Genomic DNA, 18,949 nt, shown 5'->3' on the forward strand with positions numbered 1-18,949 from the left:
AATGTTGCCAAATGCCATTATAAATGTGGGAGGCAGGACCGGTGCTACCATAGAGACAAAGGGTAAATCCTGTAAGGTGAGTGTCACTGGAACAGCAGGGGCTGGCCTAGGTTGTAGTGTCTATGCCATTGTGCCAAATGCCATTATAAATGTGGGAGGCAGGACCGGTGCTACCATAGAGACAAAGGGTAAATCCTGTAAGGTGAGTGTCACTGGAACAGCAGGGGCTGGCCTAGGTTGTAGTGTCTGTGCCATTGTGCCAAATGCCATTATAAATGTGGGAGGCAGGACCGGCACTCCCATAGAGACAAAGGGTTAATCCTGTAAGGTGAGTGTCGCTGGAACAGCAGGGGCTGGCCTAGGTTGTAGTGTCTATGCCATTGTGCCAAATGCCATTATAAATGTGGGAGGCAAGACCGGTGCTATCATAGAGACAAAGGGTAAATCCTGTAAGGTGAGTGTCACTGGAACAGCAGGGGCTGGCCTAGGTTGTAGTGTCTGTGCCATTCTACCAAATGCCATTATAAATGTGGGAGGCAGGACCCACGCTACCATAGAGACAAAGGGTAAATCCTGTGAGTGTCGCTGGAACAGCAGGGGCTGGCCTAGGTTGTAGTGCCTGTGCCATTGTGCCAAATGCCATTATAAATGTGGGAGGCAGGACCCGCGCTACCATAGAGGTAAAGGGTAAATCCTGTAAGGTGAGTGTCACTGGAACAGCAGGGGCTGGCCTAGGTTGTAGTGTCTGTGCCATTGTGCCAAATGCCATTATAAATGTGGGAGGCAGGACCGGCACTCCCATAGAGACAAAGGGTTAATCCTGTAATGTGAGTGTCGCTGGAACAGCAGGGGCTGGCCTAGGTTGTAGTGTCTGTGCCATTGTGCCAAATGCCATTATAAATGTGGGAGGCAGGACCGGCACTCCCATAGAGACAAAGGGTAAATACTGTAAGGTGAGTCCCGCTGGAACAGCAGGGGCTGGCCTAGGTTGTAGTGTCTATGTCATTGTGCCAAATGCCATTTTAAATGTGGGAGGAAGGACCAGAGCTACTATAGAGGCAAAGGGGGCAATTGCCCCAGAGCCTGTAGGGGCCCCCAAGGTGTCTCTTCCCCATCTTAACTGTCGCTCCCCAAGGCCTAAGCGGTGTCTTTGACAGAGTAGCGTCTCATCTGTGCTGGTGGGCAGGTGAGATGTTACACTGCCGAAGACTATTCAGGGGACCCAGAGAGCATAGAAGTTGGGAGGGAGGGTCAGCAGCCCCTGGGTTCATTTTGCCCTGGGGCCCGATTGTTACAAGAAGCGGCCCTGGTGGGAAGACATCACAAAATACACCAAGGTGCTTGTTGTGACTATTAGGGATCTTGCTGTGATCTAAACTTTGTTTATATTTGACTCATATGTAACTGATTCCTTTTCCAGAACACTTGTAGAGAAGCTCTCTCTACAAGTGCCCAGGAGAGGGAATCAGTTATATATAAATGAGTGCCTCCTCAGACAGACTCATGGGAATAGTTTAGCTCAAACTACTCATCATCCTGTCTGAGGAGGGAGAGGTGCCGTCAGAGAACATGCCAGCATATTTTTAGGTTGCGGAAAGACACCAGAACGCCAAATCATAGCACTGTTCATCTGGATGCAGACAGCATGGCCATGGTTATAATCCTGACTGCAGAATTTTTTAGTCTAAGTTTCTATTTATATGATTTCCTGTGTGTTTTTTTTTTTTCAGGAATGAAAATATGCATTGAAAACATGCTAATGATGGTCAATGGGCTAGTTTCCATGTAGTGCAAATTTTAGTACCCAATGTGCTGCATGAAAAAATAAGGCTAATAAGTCTTCTGCATTTGTATGCATTATGGGTCTAAATTGCGCATTGGTCTGCATGTGAAATGCAAAAGATTTCATGCACTTTACATACAAAGCAAGGAATGAGAAATTCTGCAATATGTTCCCTGCATGTGAAAATTCTCAAAACATTTGCACATTTTTCTTTGTTCTGTGTGAAAATTTGCATGCCAATTCTCACACGGAAAATACAAGTGTGTAATGGAAATCCAGCCTTTCTCTCCCACACTACGGGCCCTTACCTTATGCTAAAAGCTGGCCATACAGTACACATACCGCTTATATTCTGGCTGATTCAGTCACTCTGATCAAATGTGGCCAACATCTGTTGCCCCAACATAGCTGATCCATTGACTTTCTTTTTATTTTGGGGATGAGCAGGAATATTGTAAGATCAATCATCACATAGGCCTCAATTCACGGAGCATTATCAAACGTTTATCAAACACTTTATCAAACGTTTGATAATTTACCTCATGAGTAAAATCTCATTTTGAATTCACTAAGGTGTTATATATTTGTTGAACGTTTTATCGGTAGAACATTTGATAAATGTATAACACCTTAGTGAATTTAAAATAAGATTTTACCCATGAGGTAAATTATCAAACGTTTGATAAAGTGTTTGATAAACGTTTAATAATGCTCCGTGAATTGAGGCCACAGTGTTGCACCTCCAGTGTTGCAGTTATATTGATGATTGAATTGTCACCTAAAGTCATTGGAAAAGATCACATTAGGTCATAGTAATCTATAGCGTTTATGTAACTTAATGCTAAACCGGAGAATAGCAGTAACTGTCACCCTCCCCATAATCCCGACGATGAATACAGACATCAAGTACTCAAGCCCTTCCCCTCTTAATAGGACAGTGCATGCCATGTCTGCCAGCAGACATGGTTTAATCCTAACTTTCACAATTTAAACTATGCCTAACAGTGACCTTAACCCCTAAATACTACAACCTGTCCAATAGACGGGTAGCTAATCCTAACCTTTGATCATGACCTATTGGATTCTTAGCCCTGATACTAACTGTGCCTTCACATTACCTCTCTCCCTACACAAATCTAAACAAATTTAGTTAACCCTCTAAATGAATCTATACTCATACATACGCTTCTCTCTAGGATGTATTGTCTTGAATAAAGGCAGAGTAGTGTGCAGCTGTAGTGACATTTGAATCCTCTGGGCACCAGTCTTTTTCTCTCCTGCAGCTCCCAGTGGCATCCTCTGTGCACAGCTCTGATGTGTCAGGTGATCTGATGCAGGTGTGGTTACACGCCGGGGGAGATATACGAGGACGCCGCAAAGCCACTGGGAGCTGCAGGAGAAAAGACTGATGACTGGAGGATTCATAAGTCACTTCCGCTGTGCACTACTCTGCAATCTGTGGTAGGAATGCTCCAATTCTTCCCGCCAGGCATGCCGATAAGTTGAAACTGCTGTTTGCCTGAGTTCCAGTTAATCAGAACTTTACTGTATATTCTTTGGACTCTTTCTTGCATCAGAATTCCAACTAATGCCTGAGACAAGATTATGGCGCCCTAAAGATCCATATAATGGCCGGGTTATGTTAGGGAGAACTTGCTTAGCTTTGAAAAATGCATTTTTACTGCTCCTGCTATTTTCACAAAGTGTATTAAAACTCAAAGACATACAGACAGTAACTCGGGAGAATGCTCCTATTTAATTCATAATGAAATTATTTTTTAATGACGAGTAACAAGAGCTGAGTTGTCATATATGCTTTACTATCTTACTATAATAACAATTTCTATAATGGTATATTTGCTTTCTTTCTTTAGATTACAAGGGATTATACATTCCTTGACTACATACTTGGGGGATGCCAATTAATGTTTACAGTAAGTACTGTGACTATCTTGGCTGTATATATGGTATTGTATGCACAGATAGTTACATTTGTGAAACAAGTGGGTGATGCATAGTATATTTAATTGAATGACGGGACACTTGACTACAACATTTAACATATTATCAATTGAGTCTTAGATCCTGAGAAAACCATGTAAAATGCTCCTAGCTTAAATGAAAATTACAGATTGGCATAACACACAATAATAACTTGTTTCTTTATTTTATTGCCTATACAGTTGTTGTTTTTACAAAGATGACATTATTTGTGGACAAAAGCAAGTTCCCCAAGTCATAGAATGGCATTCTTAGCGGCCATTGCATGGAAACAGTATATACCGTTTCCATGCAAAGGCCGCAGTATATACCCTATTTTCCGGACCATAAGACGCACTGGACGATAAGACGTACCTAGATTTAGAGGACACAAATCAGGGGAAAAAAATATACTTAACCTGGTGCGTCCATGGTGCAGGGACATGGCGCATTTAGCATGACAGCCGTGACTGACAGGGCTGCGCACTAATCAGCAGCTGTCCTGACAAGAGCCTATCTCCTTCGGTTCGCTTATTCAAACCGCAGCCTGCCAGATGCCGCCCTGGCAGAAGACCAATGCAGGTATGTGGCTTGTGACATCTGAGGACATGGAGGGACAGAAGCGGAAGCGGAGGGACAGAAGTAGACACGGAGGGACTGAAGCGGACACAAAGGGGCAGAAGGGGACATGGAGGGATAGGCGGATTTGCGATGGGGTGTGCCTATTTACATTGCGATCGGGTATGTGCGTTGGCGTTGCACATTTGCGTTGCGATGTTGCATTCATACCATAAGACTCAGGGACTTTTCCCTATTTTTGGGGGAGAAAAAGTGGGTCTTACGGTCCAAAAAAATAGGGTGATTAAATTAATTTGCAATTGTTTTTGGTGAGCAGTCATAAGGCTTGTTCTGGCCTGATAACAGTCTGTTAATTCTCTCAGTGCTCTCTGCAAAGTAGAATTAAAGTGAAAAACACACTCTGATAACCCTCTCTGTAACTTTTTTGTGTAGAAATTGTCTATAAAAGTTTATTACTGTGTGGCTTTGAGTAGAGCGGGAATTATAACTATAGCTTCACTACCAGTACCGTAAAGCTACCTGTGTATTATGGAATGGGTAAGCCAAGGCCATGCATAGGGATCATAGTAATGAAACATCAGCCTGAAAATACAGGGTTGTTGTAATGGTGAAACTAAGCTAGGTCATAGAGGAGAAAGATCAGCTTTCAAAATAGCTTTATTACATTTCCTATTTATAACTTCACAACAAATGTAGGCAGCTGTGGTCACCAACAAGTAAATGTCTCTGTGTCATCATTTTCTAGAGGCCCATGTTGTAACAGCGGAGCCCTGCCGTATTCAGTTTCCATAATACATACTCATAATATTGATCCTATCTGTATTGTGATCCCCAGTCCTGCCCTGTAACATGACAACATGGTGTAATGCTGTTCCCCAGACAGAACACAATCCCGCTGTCCATGTGATACAGCTTTTAAAGTCCTTACATAACTGCTGACGCTGGTGTCCTTGCCAATCACTTTATTACTAAATTATGCATTTTGGGATGTAATATATATATATAGTATGTGCTCTTGGTCACTACCAGGGATTATAGCATTTCAATGGTAGGATTTCAAAACTTAAATTCATGATTTTTTTCCCCATTTATCATTCAAAATCCCATCTTGTAAAGGTGAGTACACATGCAGGAAGAATGCTGCCCGAGGAATTGCCCCATAGCATCTGCCCTTGTCTGTTTGAGTTCTCCATGAGGAGGAGCACAGCTCCTGTTGGTTTGTGGTTATATGTTTTCAGGGGGAGAGATGGGATTCTGTTGGGGAATTCTTTTTTTGGAAATACAAAGGTGCCAAAATAGAATAAAGTGTCATTAAGAACAGCTTAAAAGGCACTTTAGAGGCGCTTTACACGTTTCCCACATAGTTGCTCCTTGTTGTATATTCCCTGAGGAAGCGGGCGCGAGACCCGCGGGATTGTTGGAGTAAGAATAAACGTTATACTTTATGATACACTACTGTTGTGTCTTCTCTGGGGAGGTAAGTCCACCAGTAACCCCCTTTTTAAGCTTTTCTTAATGACATTTTATTCTACTTTGGGTCCTCTATTTTCAAAAATACCTATTTATCTACCCGGTGGATGGGTGTGATCACCGTTTTCCTGGCTACAGAGAGCGACGTCTTAGCCTGAGTGGGGACAGGTTTATTTTCCCCATTTGTGCATATAGTGGTTGCCTGTGGTGACAACCCACACTTGTGAGTATATCACTGTTTTTTTCTGGCAATTCATCCATTATGTTATGAACAATAATACACTATTGGGGCTCTCGAATTTTTTTTTTTTCTCTACATGTTGGGGAGGGAAGGTTGTGACACATGGTACATAAAATGGTTCCCATGGAGATGGATGTAGTTTCAGTGAGGAGAAGTGGTGTTATGGCTCAGGAAGTAGTTTTGGGGTGGGGAGAGGTGTAGATTAGATGGTATGGAACTAAAGGGAGATCTTATTGGTCCCAAGGCAGCGGCAAGCCTGCCTCTTCCTGTCTAAAACTTCGGCTTCAGGCAAAAGACAGGTATATTTCAAGGAGTGGTTATGGGGACCAGGGAGAGCAGGAAGAGTAACTGACGATGTACAGTGGTATTTGGATCCAGCATGAACTTACCTCTGTGCTTCCCTCAGGGAGCTTTGCATTGGATCAGATGTGCTTTAATAAAACCAAGGTTAGAATCTTTGCTGTACTTATTCAGTAAGGAGTGTTTGGGCAAGGCTCCCTAACACTTCAGGGGGGCTATTGAGCACACCCTTAGTGGCTGCAGCTCTCAAGCGCTTTCAGTCCAACAGGAGAAAAGCGAAAAAACAAATGTTAGTGTTGTTATTATTACCTTCATCATCTGTTCAGCTTCTGCTTTCATCCATGTATACTACTGCCACCAGTATCACTCACAGAGTTCAACCATGTGTGGCTTTCAGGACTCCTACTGGTGACACAAGCTCCTGTGTGCATGGGTAATCTGTAATGTATTACAGATAACTGACCAGGTAATTAAAGACATAATTAGTAACCAGGGTACACATACTCAGGAATGCCGGCGTTTTATGAACAGGGATGTGCTGTGACCTCAGGAGTACAGTTTCCTTCCACAGTGATACAGAGGGCTCCAGTCACACATATCTGACCCAGCATACTACATAAACTGCTCAGGCTACTTTCACACTATATACTGTGAGGTACATCCAGGGCCGGGCCGAGGCAAAGGCTGGAGAGGCTCCAGCCTCAGGGCGCAGTGTAGGAGGGGGCGCACAATTCATTCAGCTGTCATTCCTAATTGTGTATGAAGCAGTAAGTAATAAGAAAAGCGGATACATAGCAGTGACTGCAAGCCAGATAACTATATATTAATGTGTTGGGGAGGTTGTGGGCCCTGTGGCCCTCTTAGTCTAGTAGCAATCCGTGTGTGACAGCTGAGGTGGGAGGGATGGAGGGGCGCACTTTGGTGTCTCAGCCTTGGGTGCTGGAGGACCTTGTCCCTGCTCTGGGTACAGCACAGACCTCTCCTGAGTTCTGGCATGGATTTGAAGGAAAAGGTCCAGGATTTTGACTATTGTTGCACATTAGCAACAACAATATTGGGCAGATTCGTTTGGGATCCAGGACTAGTGTGTATTGGGAGAAGGGTGGGCCTTGCACGCCACTCCTCCAAGTCCAGACATTGTTTTGACAATAAAGCTGTATTGTTTTATTTTAACTCTATAAAGACTCACTGGCTGGTAGGTTGTGACCCTTCTGTGCTTTGGTCTCCTCTACCAATATGAGCTAAACATCTTCACTTCCCAGAGAATATCACAATACGTTGTACATCCTGAACAATAGGATAGCAGCCTTCCACTGCGATTCAAATCATACAGTGCAGCATACAGTCCATAAACATTGCGCATGCACCACGCGCATCGGCCAATAATGCACTGCATGCTGTGCGTCATTCTGTTGGACATTATTGCACTGCAAAAGTACCAGTGTGAAAGCTCCCATTGAAATATAATTGCATCGTGCTATGGCGGACTGGTCTTACAGTGAAAGGAGCCTAATAAGTGTGGCAATACACCTTACAATGTTGATTGTACAATGTTACCAAATGTATATAGTGTGAGGGCCAACAGATTTAAAATACTTTGAAGATTATTTCAGTAAGCTTTAAAGAATGAACACAAGGATTGTATGATGTATGGCCAGCTGCCACACACCATACAATCTTGATTTTTCAATCTTAGCAATATCATGTTGTGTAGGAGCTTATCAATATGATATTTTCAATGAGTTGGCCCATATACTACACTGATTTGACAAATCTGTACAATCAAAATTTCATGGTGTATGGCCAAAGGCAGAGATGAAGTACGCAGTTATCAGTGGTCGTTATTTTATGCCTGCTACCCTAAGCTCGGCACTTAAAGTGGACCTGAACTCAGAACTTCCTCTCTGTTCTAAAAGATAAGCAACAGCAAAATTTAAAGAGAAAACATTGCTTTGTTACAGCTTACAAATCCTGCAATAAATCTGCAGTGTGTCTACTTCCTGCTTTCATGGAAGTAGATATAGGGTTAACATCCTGTGTTTATAAATTAGCTGCTCTGCAGAGGCAGCCAGCTAACACAGCTGAGAGATCAAATTACACTTGTGATTAGTCACAGATGAGGGGGAATTAGACAGGCTAAACTTTCTAAATACATACAGGGTGCATTTCTCAGTGTTTTCCTTCTGTTCAGGTCCACTTTAATGTTATCATAGGAAAAGAATGTCTGGCCTGTTTGTTTACTGTGTGGCAGGGGCTAGCAGTCAGCTTCACCCCAGAGAGAGAGGTTGCGCCATTAAACCCTAGACAGTTTGCCAGATACATCCACCTTTTGCTTCTTTACTCCACTGCATAATTTAGATTAGATTAGATTCGATTCAGATTATAACGAACACAGGTTTAAATTCTGGTATTACGCAATTTCACAGCTGTATGACCTCAGCAGTATAGACTATCTCTGTGTGGGAGAGTATTGTTGTCCAAGCATCCCCCTTCTCCAAATGCAGCAATCAAGGACCAGATTTGGATTTCCTCCTGGCCACATGGAAAGCAGTAGTGTCGTTAGGCACTAGATACAGCTTTTGTTTAGCTTTTGGTTGGGGTGTTGCCATTGATAAAGGCACATATGGTGACTTATCTCTGATGATAGACTATGGTTTCAGCTAGGGGGATGTCACCTGTATTCCTGTTCTCCATTCTCACACCTTTCACTGCCTCCGGCTGGCTATATATCAGCGTGTCCTTGTGCAATCATGATAAAGTATCAGTGATCTCTATTTTTCATTTCCCAGGACTTTCTTGCTTCATAAATCACATGCTGACTGTTCCCAGGGGTAGTGCCCCACTGACACACAGCTACAGTGTACCCTTGAAGAGAGCAGGACAGATAACACCTGAAAATGGCTACGTACAAATATACAAATCAGCCTAGGTCTCTTCCTGGAATATAAGTAGGCCCTCTGTTTCCAGGCTGAATATTGCAAACACTTGCCTACTAACATCTTACAAGCAAACACCTTCATTTATCATCCCCACAATAGCACATCCCTCCATTTGTTAGACCGAGGAGTTTAACCACTTCACCACTGAGGGGTTTTACCCCTTGAACACCAGAGCAATTTTCACCTTTCAGCGCTCCTTCCATTCATTCGTCTATAACTTTATTATTACTTATCGCAATGAAATGAACTATATCTTGTTTTTTTCGCCACCAATTAGGCTTTCTTTAGGTGGGAAATTATGCCAAGAATTATTTTATTCTAAATGTGTTTTAATGGGAAAATACAAAAAAATGTGGGAAAAAATTATTTTCCCGTTTTCGGCCATTATAGTTTTTAAATAATGCATGCTACTGTAATTAAAACCCATGAAATGTATTTGCCCATTTGTCCCGGTTATAAAACCGTTTAAATTATGTCCCTATCACAATGTTTGGCGCCAATATTTTATTTGGAAATAAAGGTGCATTTTTTTCAGTTTTGCATCCATCCCTAATTACAAGCCCGTAGTTTATAAAGTAACTGTTATACCCTCTTGACATAAATATTTAAAAAATTCAGTCCCTAAGGTAATTATTTATGTTTTTTTTTATTGTATTTTTTTTTTTTTTAATTACAAAAAAAAAATTGGGGAGTGTGGGAGGTAATGAGTTAATTTATTGTGTAAAACTAATGTATTTGTATATGTAAAATGCTTTAGGGTGTAGGACGCTTACAGGAAGCACTACGAGGCTGGGAAGATCACAATGATTGCGCTGTTTCTCAAAGAAGCAGCAGATCATTGCGGGGGCTTAGATCTACAAACGGGAATGGATTTTCCCGTTCATTGATCTCCGAGCGGGCAGCGGCGTGCACGAGCAGCGGGAGCGCGGACAGCGGCAGTAGCGTGGAAGGTACGGATTTCTTCGTCACTTGTTTTTTTAGGGGGGAAAAAAGGGACAGAGAAATTCGTACCGCGAGGGGTAAAGTGGTTAAAGTGTAACCTGATAAAGAGAAAATAATAATACACATGTATGAGGACTGTGGCCTGGGAGGGATCCAGACTCTGTTCTTTGGACGACAGTTCGGGCTGGAATCTGAACAGATGTGTCGCTAGCCTAGAGGCTAGCAATGCGTTCAGTTACTATGTAGGTTAGAGGAGGGCTGAAGGCCCAGTCCATGATGCAGTGGGGTGAGTAGAAGAACATTGCCCTCGGCCAGCACTTATTCGAGTGGATCCCCCAAGCAGATTGCGTGCCGATGCATCAAAGGGGATCAGGGTCTACTATAGATACACTAGATGCTTGGCAGAGGCAGCTCCGATCGAGAACTATCTAGCAGGAAGAGGGTGACCCTCCAGCAAGCAATTCTCTGAGTGACGTCACAATGTGGGAGACTTGAGATGTTATAGCCTACAAACAGTGTATTCACAAGAAGGACTGGATGAAAGGATTATTTTACATCAAAGAGAGATAGGATGGAGCAACAAAATTAATATGCGTTTGCTGATAGGTTTAAAGCGGTATAAAACCCTGACATAATATTCAATAAAAACATGTTTTCCTAATTTTTATATGCCATACGGTTATCATATTTGCATTTGTGCATAAGTATTATTATTCATTTAGAAATTATACGTTCCCAAAAGTACAGTTTTTTGCTTTGAGAGCTGACTTTGCATTTTATTCATAACTGGTTTTATTCATTATGTATTGAAGGCAAAAATGCTTTGAGTTTCTGTCTGTGTCCAGGAGCTTCTGCACAGTCAGAGAATGTGTCACATTCCTCACTTGATACAATAAAGTAAACACAAGATAACATTATCTCCACTTCGGATGCGTCCAGATTTCTCTGCACTGAATATTCAAGTCCTGTGTGTAACTGTGACGCTAGATAATCACACTGCGAGTAAGAAAATTTCAGTAGAAAATTTCTTAGAAAAGAAAGCACAAGGGTGCAAACGCCCTGGCTGACTCGAATATTGTGAAAGAACGGCCCTCACTCCCACTTCAGAGGCATCAACTTCCACATACAAAAGGATATGAAGCATTAGGGTGTGTTAATATGGGCACAGAACAAAAAGCCGTCTTAAGTGTGGGAAAAGCGTCACAAACTGAAACTGGCCAATTAGAAGGGTCCGCTCCTTTTTTTGTTAAATCAGGCAGAGGTGCGACCAAGGTGGAAAAATTCCTGATAAATTTACGATAATAATTAGCGAATCCTAAAAAACGTTGTAGGGTCTTAAGGTCTCTGGGCTGAGGCCAATCTAAAAATACTTTTTTCTTATCCATAGACAAGCCAGAATCTGAAATTATATATCCTAAACATGGTACCTGAGTGACCTCAAAAGGGCATTTTTCAAGTTTAGCAAATAAGGAATTTTCCCTTAGTCTCTGAAGAACCTATGTAACGTGTTCCCGATGTTCTGCCAGCGAAGGAGAGTAGATCAAGATATTGTCTAAATAAAACAACATATTTGCCCAGAACATCCCTGAAGACATCATTAACAAAGTCTTGGAAGACGGCTGGAGCATTACATAGGCCGAAGGGCATTACGAGGTACTCGTAATGTCCATCCTGGGTGTTAAAAGCCGTCTTCTATTCGTCACCCTGAAGTATCCTAATCAAATTATATGCCCCCCCCCCCCCCCCCTTAAGTCCAACTTGCTGAAGATTCTTGCTCCAGATACCTGCGAAAATAAGTCATCAATGAGGGGTAGGGGATATCTGTTTTTCACCATAATTTTGTTCAAGCTCCTGTAATCAATACATGGACACAACCCACATCTTTTTTTTCTAAAAAGAAAAAACCTGCCCCAGCTGGGGTGGTAGATAGTTGAATAAAACCCTTATGAAGGTTCTCCTTAATATATTCTCTCATAGCTTGTTTTTCAAGGCCAGAGAGGTTATATAAATGTCCCCAAGAAGCATGGTACCTGGCAGCAAATCAATAGAACAATCGTATGGTCTATGAGGAGGCAACTTGTCAGCAGTCTGAGGAGAAAAATCATCGGCAAAAGACTTATATTGATACGGTAACTTGTCAGACACGATTTCTACATTATGTAATGGAATTTTCTTTAAACACTTCTCGGAGCACTGAGGGTTGTGTGTCTGCAATCAATGTGAGGGTTGTGTGTTTGCAACCATGGAAGTCCTAGTACCAAGGAACTAGATGATATTCTGAGAAAAAAAAGAAAAAAAACTGCAGTTTTTCAAAATGCAACACACCGATCTGTAGAGAAACCTCAGGAGTTATGGTGATGGGCTGACCACACTGAAGAGGAGAGAGGTCAATGGCTGTAACATACAACTTGGTCAGCAAAGGCAAGGCTGGAATTCCTAAGCTTGCGGCAAAATCTGAATCAATAAAGTGACCTGCTGCTCCAGAGTCAACAAAGGCCTGAGCAGGACTAGACTGATTATTCTAATTGATAGTTACAGATAGTAATACTTTCTTTACTTTAAGGGGAAGAATTTTCTCGCCCAGGTGAGATTCCCCAACTACACCTAGGCGCGGAAGTTTTCCGCCTTCCTTTTTGCTCAGCAATTTTGAACGAAATGCCTCTTTTTAACACAATACATGCATAACTCCTCATGACGTCTTCTAAGTTTCTCAGGAGACAATTTGGAATAACCCAACTGCATGGGTTCTTCACCTGAGGATGTAGTCACACTAACAGAACGAGGAGCGGCTGTGGAGGATGCATGAGCACCACCATGACGGTGATAACAAATTTGCCTATCCACCCGAATAGCCAAAGTAATTGCTTCCTCGAGAGTTTTAGGCTCAGGATGACTGACTAGTGCATCGTTTACAGAGTCAGCCAGACCTAATAGAAACTGATCAAGAAGTGCAGCCTCCCCCCACTTGGAGGAAACTGACCAATGCCTAAATTCGGCGGCATAATCCTCTGCAGTATGACGGCCCTGTCGTAGTTCGCAACGTTTACGAACTGCGGTAGAAGCCACATCTGGATCGGCATAAATCACTGCCAAAAAATTTGATTACAGATGTAAAGGCTTCGTGCTCGGGAGGTAAGCCATATGCCCAAGTTTGTGAGTCACCTTGTAAGAGAGTTTTAATAAGGGCTATTTTCTGGGATTCAGAACCAGATGACCTCGGCCTGACCTCAAAGTATGTCAAACATCGATTCATGAAGTTACTGAAATCGGATCTGGAACCAGAGAATTTTTCAGGCAATGGCATTTTAGGTTCAATGATAGGAGGAGCTACTAACTGGTCTCTACGGCCTGCTGAATGCTCAGGTGGAGGTGCATTAAGCAACTGTGTCAACTGTTCTTGCTGAGCAGCGACTGTTGTATTAAGCTGATTAATAGCAGTCACGAGAAGCTGAACCTGACGCTGCAACTCCTCCATGATAATACTTTTTTAGGTCCGTGATAATGTGACGCTGGATAATCACACTGCGAGTAAGATAATCGTAGTCAGATCGTCAGCTATAGTCATACACGTAAGATCAGATAATCTGCGGTACAAAAGGACTGAAGCAAAGCTAGGTCAAATAACAGGCTAGGTTTTTACACTGGTAGTCAGATGGCTGAAGTACAATGGGCTGAGACAGAGGCTAAGTCATTTAACAGGCTGAAGTCATACACGTAAGATCAGATGGCTGAGGTACAAACAAGGATGAGACAGAGTCGTTAGGCTAGCCGAGGTCTATACCGAGTATCAGATGACTGTAGTACAGAAGGATGAGACTAATCAAAGTGGAGAGCCCCCTGGGTCATACGCAGAATAACAATCAGGATAATATACAAAATACAATATATATACCGTATATACTCAAGTATAAGCCGAGTTTTTGAGATTAAAAAAAGTGATCCCAAAGTGGGGTTCTCGGCTTATACTCGAGTTGCTTTTTATGCAGTCCCCCCCCCTCCAGCCCCCCCCCCCCCCCCCCATGCTGGCAGTGACGGCTGCGTGTCCCACGGCAGGAGCAGACTGCTCTTTGTTGTCCGTTGCCGTTAGATGGCCGCACGCTGCTTCCCTCACTAGATCGAGTACTATGCGGTAGTTCTACAGACCTTCCCCCACCCCCCTCAAAAGCAGAGCGCTTTTACCAGTCTGCACCGCTGTCCACCTGCAGTCGTCCATCCGTGCAAAGGAATGTCTTCACAGGTTAATCTGTGTTCCCCCCCCCCCCCCCGGCAGATGCCCGCCGGCAACAGCAGAACGCTACATGGTACTTCATGTACCAGTCTGCACCTCGATGATTGCTTGTGTTCACAGGCGTCATAGCAACGGTTGCTATGATGCCCTCTAATGGCGCCTGTGAACAAGTGTAATTATCGCAGCGCTCTGCTGTTGCCGGAGGGAATCCGCCGGGGGGAAAACGGATGAACCTGGGAAGACGTGCATCTGCAAGGACGGATGACTGGAGGAGAATGCGGTACAGACTGGTAATTAAAAGTGCCCACAGCGCTGTGCTTTTCACAGGAGACACTCAGAGGGGGGGGCGGGGGGGACACGGAGGTCTGTAAAACTACCACATACTACTCCGATCTGGTGAAGGGGCAGGCGCACGGACATCTAATGGCAGCGCACAGCACAGAGCAGTCAGCTCATGCCAGGGGACATTAAGTAAATGCAAACACCACATAGCTATCTTCTTATGGAGGGGGAAATAGATGTGTGTACAACTACTGCATTCTTAATTTGCATGGTCTGGCAGTGGTGGAAGGGGGTTGCACATGGCAATCTGATGGTGACAAATGGCTCATGCATGCTGCACAGGACATGCATTAGCAATTAGGCCATCAGGAGAGGCTTGGTACACTGGACAGCTTTGACCCATCTCTTCAGAGGATTTTTGCCATTTACTAAGTGTGCTTTCTGACCTTGTGTACCTCCAGGAATTATTGTGCCAAAATCTGCACAATATTGGCAAACAACCATCAAAATCTGCACAAGACAGGGGCCCCACAATGCCGTGCACATGGGGAGGCCGTATACCCTCGGTTTATATTCGAGTTAATCATTTTTTCCATATTTTTTAGGAAAAAGTTGGGGTGTCGGCTTATACTCAAGTATATACGGTATATAACCGGTCTAACTAGAGTACATATATATCGGCAGTGTCTGCATATATATATAGCTCTGAAAACTAACTGACTAGGTACAATAGCAAGACAAGGTCCAGCGCTCAGCGAACTGATAGCTATCTCGGACACCAGACAACTGACCAGACAGTACTTATATACTTGTCAGAGACAGCAACCCCTGCCCCCTGGAACTTCCAGCCAATCAGCAGTGCTCCTGCGGGAGCCAGTGTCAGCTGACTCTACGTCAGCCGACACCTCTCACACTTGTCTCCTCAGCCTATAAAGGCTGCTGTGAATCGTGCGGGTCAGCCTGGGGACACGTCCGGGATCGCCACGCCGATTCACGTTTGCAGGGGAGCCGGGAATGCCAGAAGAGGAGGAACACTCGAGCGGCTTCCGCTGCTGTCTGAATAGGCTGGCGGAGCTGCCGGCATCACAGTTTGTAACAGTAACCCTTTAGAAAAAAAAAATGCTGGTTGTATATAATTTACTGTAAATAATTTTTTAGAGCAAAGAAGAAATGCTAGGTTTCATTCCGCTTTATATAAAGATTTTAGTTTAAAATGATATTTATAACACTGCACCTTGTCCCTCCTTTTTATAGGGTGATGGGCCTTTATAAATATTTTTATGTTTTTTTATATTTATATTATATGTGGTATTATGAAGATGATACATGATACATTGGGTTCCAAATGACTATGAAAATTGTATTGTATGCTGGGAATACACGGCCATTTTTGATGCAGAAAGATGGTTAGATAGATAATTTCCGACATGTCCGATCTCCCGCTCGATCGTTTAGACGCTCGATTCTTGATAGAATGGAAAAATAAGAAAAACCAGTGGAAGATAAGAGAATCACCAGCAGAATCGTGCGCCAAAAACGATGAGTGGAGAATTGAGCGGCAGAAACAAACAAAAGTGTCACATAGAAAAAATATTTTGTTTTTCAATAGATGGCTATGGCCTCAATTCACTAAGCTTATCTCCTGTCTTTAATAACTCTTGTAGAGTTGTTACCATGGTGATAAGGCATTTAGGCCTCAATTCACTAAGCTTATCTCCTGTCTTTAATAACTCTTCTAGAGTTGTTACCATGGTGATAAGGCATGTGGTATTCAGGAAACATTTTACCTCAGGCAAACCTAAAGTTAACTCTTCTGTCCTTAAGTTAACTCTTCAATCCTTAAAATAACTCCAGAGTTAAAGACAGGCTGTTTATTAACTGCATGTGAAAATAACTACAGAGGAGGTAAAATAACTACAGAGGAGGTAAAATAACTACAGAGGAGGTAAAATAACTACAGAGGAGGTAACGTAACTACAGAGGAGGTAAATGAACTACAGAGGAGGTAACTTAAAGAGACTCTGAAGCGAGAATAAATCTCGCTTCAGAGCTCATAAATAGCAGGGGCACGTGTGCCCCTGCTAAAACGCCGCTATCCCGCGGCTAAACGGGGGTCCCTTCACCCCCAACCCACCCCCCGCAAAAGTGTGTCGTAGAAAAAGTCGCTGGCTGTCTCTTCCTGGAGGCAGGGCTAACGGCTGCAGCCCTGCCTCCAGTCGCGTCTGTCAGCGGCGCATCGCCGCCTCTCCCCCGCCCCTCTCAGTGAAGGAAGACTGAGAGGGGCTGGGGAGAGGCGGAGATACGCGCTGACAGACGCGCGTGGGGCAGGGCTGCGGCGGTTAGCCCTGCCCCAACCAGGAAGCGCTCCCCCGGTGTATCGAGGGGGATTTGGGGGTGAAGGGACCCCCGTTAAGCCGCGCTATAGCGGCGTTTTAGCAGGGGCACACATGCCCCTGCTATTTATGAGGTCTGAAGCGAGATTTATTCTCGCTTCAGACTCTCTTTAAGGAATGAAGAGATAAGATAACTCTCTCTTATGTGGAGGTAAGTTTTCTCTTGCCTTATTATCTCCAGCATGATCTTAGTGAATTGAGGCCTAATATTCAGGAAACATTTTACCTCAGGCAAACCTAAAGTTAACTCTTCTGTCTTTAAGTTAACTCTTTAATCCTTAAAATACCTCTAGAGTTAAAGACAGGCTGTTCATTAACTGCGTGTGAAAATAACTACAGAGGAGGTAACTTAACTACAGAGGAGGTAACTTAAGGAATGAAGAGATAAGATAACGCTCTTACTGTGTGGAGGTAAGTTTTCTCTTGCCTTATTATCTTCAGCATGATCTTAGTGAATTGAGGCCATTGTGTCTTAAGGCTCTTTTGATCACTGAAACCAATCTCAGACACCTGTGATAATTAATTTGCCAGGTGAGCCTAATTAAAGGAAAAACTGCTAAATAATGATTATTATTATTTATTGTATTTATAAAGCGCCAACATATTACGCAGCGCTGGACATTAATTTAGGTTACAGACAATATTTAGGGGTGACATACAGCAATATGACAGTACAGGAATACAAGAAAACCACATCACGCAGCACAATATGAGTACAAGGGAATGCTTAGTCAGTCACTGAATGGAGCATGGGGATTAGGCAAGTTAGGTTCACTCAAATGCATAGCATGGGTTTACAGTAATGGAGGTGCATGATCAGGTAGGACACAAAAGGAAGAGGACCCTGCCCAAAGGCTTACAATCTAGAGGGAGAGGTAGGGACACGAAAGGTAGGGGACCAGAGTTCAGCTGTGGGTTTAGAGCAATTGTGAGGGGTGGTAGGCCAGAGTGAAAAGGTGAGTTTTGAGGGCCTTCTTGAAGTGTTGAAGGAGGGGGCTGCCTTAATGGGTATAGGTAGGGAGTTCCATAGTGTTGGAGCTGCTCTTGAGAAGTCCTGGAGGAGTGCATGGGACTGCTGATGCGGGGGACGGTCAGGCGAAGTTCATTGGAGGAGCGGAGTAAGCGGCTAGGTGTGTACCTCTGAGTTAGATCAGAAATGTAGGTCATAATGATGTTTCCACATTATTAAAGGACTTACGAGGCGAAATTAAGAAAAAAAGTTAATCACCTGCCTCATCTTTTAAGGCACGGAGGATGCCGTCCGCGCCCTCCGTGCCGATCCGCCGGGTCCCCCCGCTCATTAGCCCCCCGGGCCGGCTCCCGACCCCACGGCCCGGGTCGGGCTCTCCTGCCTCCCCTAAAATGGCCGCTTGCTCTGGCCGCGGCTGCGCAGTCCGCATAGCCGCGAATGCGGCTGCGCAACTCTAGGGCCAACCTCCCCGATCCAAGCACTATGCTTGTTACAGGGCCAGAGTTAGGACACCTATGTTTACCTGGGTACTTCTGCGCAGTATAGGTGACTAAGCATAAGAATGCATTCTTCTGTGAACTAAAACCCTGGCTTTTAAGTTAGCTGTAGGGATAACAGTGGTGCCTGGATAAGTGAATCTGTGAATGCATTTGTTTGAACATTTGCATACGAGAGTGCAAAGGGTTAATAGATTTTTAGAATTATCAGATTGACTTGAGCTGTACTGAGCTGTGTAAACTGTGTAGAAAAGTTTCTGATGAATCCGGGGTGAAACCAGAGAAGAAGGTCTATTCATCCTTAGCTCAGGGCATCTCTGCGCAGGATGAAGCTGAAAAACAGTT

At 43.7% G+C, this 18,949-nt stretch overlaps 1 protein-coding gene across 2 annotated transcripts in view; it reads left to right on the forward strand.

The window, feature by feature from the left end:
* Positions 1-18,949, forward strand: part of CPNE2 (copine 2) — a 215,659-nt gene that overhangs the window by 160,307 nt on the left and 36,403 nt on the right. For both annotated transcript variants that reach the window (XM_068260756.1, XM_068260755.1), the window contains exon 10: positions 3,658-3,717. In XM_068260756.1, the coding sequence (XP_068116857.1) occupies positions 3,658-3,717 (60 nt within the window). The remainder of the gene's footprint in view (positions 1-3,657; positions 3,718-18,949) is intronic.

The sequence above is a fragment of the Hyperolius riggenbachi genome, chromosome 11 (genome assembly GCF_040937935.1).
Source record: "Hyperolius riggenbachi isolate aHypRig1 chromosome 11, aHypRig1.pri, whole genome shotgun sequence".
NCBI classification, from domain to species: domain Eukaryota; kingdom Metazoa; phylum Chordata; class Amphibia; order Anura; family Hyperoliidae; genus Hyperolius; species Hyperolius riggenbachi.